Raw genomic sequence first — 7,382 nt, 5'->3', positions numbered from 1 at the left:
GTGTATGTTTGGAGCGCGGCGTTGTACGGGTGCGAAACATGGACAGTGGGCGTGGCGGAAAAGAAAAGGTTAGAAGCCTTCAAAATGTGGTGTTATAGGCGGATGATGAGGATAGCGTGGATAAAGAAGGCTAGAAATGAAGAGGTATTAGAAAGAATAGGAGAACAGAGGACTCTATGGAAGTCAATAAAAAATAGGCGAGATAGGTTGGTAGGAAACCTTCTCAGGCATGAAGGTCTAGTCAGAGACATATTAGAGGCAGAAATAGGAGTTAGGAGGGGTAGAGGTAGACCTACACTGGATTACTGTTCGCAAATAGTTAAGGATGTAGGCTGTTCTAGTTTTAGGGAAATGCGAAGATTAGCTCAGGATATGAAAGAGTGGAGGTGCGTGTCCAACCAGTTTTAGGACTGACGACCTTATGATGATGATGATTAAGTTTTTGATAGGAAATTTTTTCGAAATTTCCAAGATGTAAAAAAATATTTAACCCTATTGGAAACCACCCCATAGTACCTATTGTTTGTTCAGAAAAAGGGTGTCAAGTTTCTTCACAAATTTTAGATAATTAGAGTCGTTAGGAACTGGCAAAGGAATTGTAAAAATTGTTCCTAAAACTATTTCCAAAGTGTATTCACTGTCTGTTTTATTTGTGGTTTGCATTCAGTAGTATCTACCTAACACGTTCAACATTTCCACTAATTTTCGACTACAGAGGGCCGAGATTGCAACAGGGTCAAACATATGCATATATACATTCGTCCATACGTAGATACGTACCTATGTAACTGTAAATTGTTAGGTGTGTCGAGGTTCCATAAAGAGACCCTCTTTTAAAATGTGCGGTTCCGTTTGCGTTACGCTTTTCCGAAAGAGATTGGATTTGGATAACGCGTGCCTAGTCTACAAATAGTCGTTAGCTCTGCCGCTCTCTGTAAACGAACGAAAGAATAGAGGGCTTGATATGCCAACAGTGTGGCAATGCTGATACTTTTACCGACTTTTTATATTATGCATCAAAGAAAGCAGACCTTTGATCTGTCGGTGGGATGAAGCCACTTAAATTCCGAGTAGAGATGATACACGGACACGGATGGCAATCAGGTCATACCAACCTTTTTTTGATATGTATGAAAAGAGAGTTCACGATTTGAATTCCAACATTGTAATATATGTATGTGGTAATGTGTGTTCTAATAGCTGTAGTTTTTGGGACGTTTAGAATGAGATTATCTAACGGATAGGTGCTTACACATACCTATATTGCAAACATTTTATATCCTTAAAGAAAGGTAGATCTGTTTCAATCCTAATATTATTAACTTAGGATTGCAGGATTTTGGTTAAGGATTTTCAGTCCATTAACATCATAATTTACCATAATTGCAATTTTTCTTATTATCTGTTCAATTAATTCAAAGAGATATGGAAGAAATAATTATAATTCTGATTTTAATTTCGAACATAGTATTTTTGTTTCCGGGAACCAATCCAGTTTCAGGTTCGTTTACAGACCAAAATTTTCTGTAGTTTATTCATTCACTTCCTTTCTGGCTTTATTTCGTTTGTCTCATCCCTTTCTTCTCAATAACCACTCACCCATTCCCATTTTTAAAAGGGAGCCACAAAAGATCCTTTCCCCTATCTTCCAGTTTTGCACTAGTAGCTAGTGGAAATAAAATGCCTAAAAGTTTTTCTTTAGGTTTATAATGATGTAATTATTTTCGAATTAGATTACTGCTATGTTTCTATAGCAATTTTGATGATATTTAATCACTTTTTTTGTTAATTTCAGAGAAAATTCATGACGTAGAAGTCGTAGAAGGAAAGAGTGTTAGTTTATCTTGCAATGTGACTCCTCCAGGCCATGACAAAGTCTATATGGTATTCTGGTTTCAACACGGATCAGGCATACCAATTTACAGGTAAGTCCTGTACCTTATCCTTTTGTTTTACGACAATTGGCGGACTTGTTGTATTTCATTTGCTATTGAATTAATTAGTAGAAAAAGGTTAGTGTCTCAAGGACTATTTAGCACTGCCGGATGTGCTCAGGTTGGCAAATCCTCTTCGTATGAATAGATTATGCGGAAAACAACCAACGTAACGGGTTTTGTACCGTCTCGGATACTTCTACGAAGTTACAACCACGTAGCTTTGTTGGCAAGACTGCCAATTGATTAATATACAAAATAACCGGTGGTTAAATAAAAATTTTGGAACGAAAATTCATATGCGAGAATTAGTCTTCCATATATTGACATTACTTTTTTCACCAAGTATAGACTATGTCTGACCGGTATTCCGGAATATTTGAAGGGTAAGATCTGGAGGCACTGTAGAGTGCTTTTCATCATGGTACCACAAACGTAAGGGATGTAAAAAGTATACACAAAAAGTACCCTAGTTAACGAGCTGTCAATGATTGAGAACAGTTACCTCGTTTTCTTATCGGCTTTCGACGAAACACAGACACCTATTCGTGACCTTCGCAAACAACTGATCCGTAGACATGTCCATTGTACGTATTCATTAAAAAGTAGCGGCGACAAATCCTATGTACGTACTCTTACCTTTTTCTATCGTTTTCTCTATTGTTAACCGTAAAGCTAGAATGACCTCCCACGTTCCTCTATTTCTTCTAAACCCAAATTGATCTTCCCCCAATAGTTCTTCCGCCTTTTATGGGAAGTTACGCTAATTGTTCTAAATGTTTCGCACCTATCCGCGCTTCTCTTTTTAGGAATGGTTGCTACCACGTTCGGTTTATAATCCTCCTGGACTTTCCCTGTCTAGTAAATGTGACTAACATTGAATCTCTAACCTCTTGTCCTGCATGTTTTAAAATTTTCGCCCGTATCCCATCCATACTTGGTGCTTTATTTTATTTTAAGTGTTTTAATGCTACATTGAACTCTTCCCTCTCTCTCTCTCTCTCTCTCTCTCTAGTTCATCTATTTCCACACTATCTTCCTTTTCTAATATATCTCCTAACTCATGGCCTACGTATTCTTTCCATCTGTCTGCCTTTTCCTCATTTTCTATCAAAATGACCTCCCTCGTTTCTTATATTATTACTACAGTACCCTACATCACTAAAATTCCTTGTAATTATATTGTAAGCCTCATCCGTTTGCTTACTATAATAACCTTGAAATTGCTGATATTTAGGGTCTCTCCCACTGTATTTTTCCGTGTTACAAGATTGATTCGCGATATACGAGGGTGGATTGATAAGTTTCCGGCCTAACCAAGAGATGACGCCACTAGGCCTACCTTGAGGTGACATTCTATAGTACCATCCTTGGATAGCTTGTAGCTATAGTTTCAGCCCGATCTCCTNTCTACGATCAGCTGGCAATCGTAATTAATTTGCGATTGTGCAGGGCCGGCATCAAAACTGTTATAATTTTATAATTTTTTATTTTGTTTCAAAAGTCAAAAGTGTTATAACATTTTATGCTACAAATGTCCGTAGGAATCCGTGGTATATATATTAATTATTATAACTGGGACACCCATATACGTAGCCGATCCCTCTGATTTAAGTAAATGAATTACCTACCTATCTTTTATGTTTACAAAATCAAGTTTGAACGGTTAGGTATACACGCATAATTAAATAAAACATCAACCCCTTTTTCGTCGAAACTCCTTCAATATTCTCCTCGAAACTGCGCCGCGTACCAGTTTGAAATATTTATTTTACGTAGGATTTGTAAATATTTGTCTCCTTCTACATTTTGCCCATTGGGGAAAGTCAATACTTGTGCAAGCTGGAGACGATCTGCTATAAAGACAATTATCTTCAAGGATAAAGAGAGAATCACATAGTTGTATATGTGTTTAAACTACCTATTCGTACACCGATTAAATAGAAAAATAAACAACAATAAGTAACATTCAATATAGCACATTCTACGTTACGACCAGGCGATATAGAACGTAGGCCTAATACCAATATTTTGAAGATTAGAAGAAAATAAGAAACTAATAATACGTAGTAACGAAGAAACACGAAGCAGTTGCGAATTCCGCAAATGCGCCGTAAGTGTAATAAATATAATTTTATGTTTCCATAGTATTCACGTTCTTCATATAAAAAAGCAGTTAAGGTGAGGGTTTATTTTTAAAACTTTGCTGCCGCCATACTCTTTCAGAGGACCCATATCGCTTCATACTTCGCGTAATAATATGATGGACCTCCATAAAAGTTGATCAACATCTCATGAATATTTTTAACGTATTATATATTTAAAAGATGTACACCAATTCCCCTTTTTCGCATTTTTATCCTAGATGTAGGAATGTTTAATAAATTTCTCTTTTTTTAAGTGGTTGGGAAAGTCAAAAACACTATCAGTCAACATGTTGCATCATCATTATAGGGTCGTCGGTTCTAAGACTGGTTTCTCCTATCCTGAGCTAATTGTAGTATTTCTCTAAAGCTGAAACATTTCATATCCTTATTACTGACTTGCATGACACCCTCTGTTCTCCTACTCTTTCTAATGCTTCCTCATTTGTAATATTTTCTATCTACCATCAGGGTTTCCTATCTTGAGAAAATCTTTGCATTTCCCTAAACATCCCACATCCTTAACTATTTGTGAACAGTAATCTGATCCAGGTTGACCTTTATCCTTCTTAACTGCTATTTCCGATTCTAATGTGTTTCTAACTAGCCCTTCATGTCTGAGAAATTGACCTTCCTATTGATCTAGCCTACATTTCATTGATTTCCATCCTACCGTCCGTATAACCTCCTCATTCGTAATATTCTCTACCCATAGTATCCTTATCATTCGCATGTAACACCACATTTCGAACGCTTCTAACCTTTTTTTTTCGCAGCGCCTACCGTCTATGTTTCGCACCCGTACAGCGCCGCGCTTCGGAGATATACCTTCAACAAAATTTTTCAGATTTCTAACCTAACCGTTTACAAGCACAGAAATCACTTCCAATCCTACATCTTAATAAGTAAATCAGAAAGGAAAAATACATGCGTCACTCTAATTGACCATGTTGAGGTGTCTTATGTCTAAATTGATGAACTGAATTTCATATTTAAAGTCTTAAGAGGTAGAACATCCAACATCATTAATAAAACGTGAAATATCTCGCCTTCTAGTCGACCGATTTTATCAGAATTTACCACACTTGAATGGTAACGAGAAAGTATTTTTGGCGATATTTATGATGGTCCTTTTTCAGGAGCAAAGTAAATTCTGTCAGCTTACCGTTCGCGAACGCCAAGTTTAAAAAGTAATTTAAAAGTTGTTATTTCTTCCAATACCGGTACCTATACAGTTCACAACATGTGAAAGTAATGTATTAAACATTTTGAAAACTTTTTAAAATTTTCCATTATTTAGTTTTCAACGAGCACACATCCATACAAAAGAACGCGCATTTTTTCCCATTCCAAATAAAATGGCACAACATTAACTAAATACGAGGGCGGTTCAATAAGTACACACAGAATACAACAAAAAAGTGATATACAATTTTTCAATCCAATGACAATTGAACTCGCAAATCGTCTTTGTAAATTTGAACGTACAATTAGTTTCATTACGGGCCTGGATCTAGACGACTTGGTCCTTCTGGACACATCCTTGTATTACTCCACGTGGGGTTAATTAGCCCTGCCAGGCAAAACTAACGTTTAAACACATGTGAATGGTCAAAGTAGGTCTGCATCTTGTCTCAACGTTTACAACCATAACACATACATTTGTTTTGGTACACTAGTACGTTATGTTACAAACCTTTACCAAACGCTGGGTGGTGAGGGTTGTTTGTGTACCTCTTCCAACTATTCCATAGTCGTTAAAATTTCTTTTCTATTTGAAATAACATAATGCTCGACGTCATGGGCTACATTAGGTCCACTTCAGTTTACGATCATGGGATTTTCGATTGTGATAGGTACGTAGTTTTTCTAACATGTTCAGTCATCTAATGGACCTTAACGCGAGTGCATTTTCTTCGGCTGATCCGTAATTTAATACCAAACATAAACAATAACATGATTCCGACCTACTGAAGGTGAATTTTTCTACGATCAGCTGGCAATCGTAATTAATTTGCGATTGTGCAGGGCCGGCATCAAAACTGTTATAATTTTATAATTTTTTATTTTGTTTCAAAAGTCAAAAGTGTTATAACATTTTATGTTCCAAATGTCCGTAGGAATCTGTGGTATAAATATTAATTATTATAACTGGGACACCCTATATANACTTTAACTAAATATAGTTGACATCAAAATTTTTATAAAGCAGTTGTTTATACGTTGAACTGATTCATGGCGCAGCAAAAATCAGAAAGAAAAAGGTAAAATGTCAATTAATAAAGCTGATTCCGCATTACACACACCGCATTATCCTGGAAATATTTGAATAATCGTTTTTTATTAAAATATTTTTATAGAGTATTTGGGTCAAATTTATTTTCATTGGGAATGCCAGAACACAAACATTAGTTGGTTGTATTGGTGTTAACTCGGATGCGTTTTCATGTAGCCGAACACAGGCAATGTGTCACTTGTGACATTTTGTATGCGGAATTTGCCCCATTATTATCAGGACATCACGAAGGGACATCACTTATAATCTTGGTTAAACTTTGTTAGCAGCCCTCATTATATGTTTGCCTTTCGGATTATCTCTCACATCCTGTCTTCCAACTTAAATCATTCTATTTATCGTACTTAATGGTAGACGCCAATTATCTTAGAAGAGATATGACATTTCAAAGTAGAAGTTGCATAAATAGAAACTATTCCTCATTTAACATTGTCATAAATGATTAAGCCAATTATTATTTTATATACAGTCGAACCTGGATAAGCGACAAAAATAGTCAGGTCCCGTCATTTTTAGCCCCGAAAACATCTATGAGTGACAGTGTGAGTACAGGTCGGACGAAGGAAGCTGGCGAGCGGTCGCGCAGGTACTTGCCCATTTATGACTTATTTGGGTAAGTCACTTGGAACCGATACACAAATAAGCTTTCAGTAGGCGTAAATTATAGTATTCATACAGATAGGACAGTTGCGTACTAGAAAATAATGTACAAACATGACTTATCAAAAAGAAAAAATAGACCTATTGCTTTTGTTTTATAGTTAGTTTTCACATTCCCTGTCATCATGGGAATCTCTATCACTGTCACCAACACCAATAATTAGTTCTTCTGTTTGTATGTCCATTACTTGCTCACCGATCCTTATTTTTAAATATTTAATCGACGCCCCTGAAAGGGATACTGAAGAAAGAGGGCTGCAATCGTTATACCTAAAACTGCCTACTTTTGCCACCGCGCATCCACGCCATTTTAAAATTTCCGCCAGCTTCCAGCGTCAGGCCTGTATA

General features: G+C 36.4%; 1 protein-coding gene across 1 annotated transcript in view; it reads left to right on the top strand.

The window, feature by feature from the left end:
- Positions 1 to 7,382, top strand: part of LOC108745002 (hemicentin-1) — a 149,006-nt gene that overhangs the window by 14,158 nt on the left and 127,466 nt on the right. The window contains exon 2 of the mRNA XM_025977189.1: positions 1,796 to 1,925. Within this exon, the coding sequence (XP_025832974.1) occupies positions 1,796 to 1,925 (130 nt within the window). The remainder of the gene's footprint in view (positions 1 to 1,795; positions 1,926 to 7,382) is intronic.

Source organism: Agrilus planipennis, unplaced genomic scaffold (assembly GCF_000699045.2).
Source record: "Agrilus planipennis isolate EAB-ADULT unplaced genomic scaffold, Apla_2.0 scaffold39, whole genome shotgun sequence".
In the NCBI taxonomy this organism is placed as follows: Eukaryota; Metazoa; Arthropoda; class Insecta; order Coleoptera; family Buprestidae; genus Agrilus; species Agrilus planipennis.
This window is presented reverse-complemented; position numbering and strand designations above follow the sequence as displayed.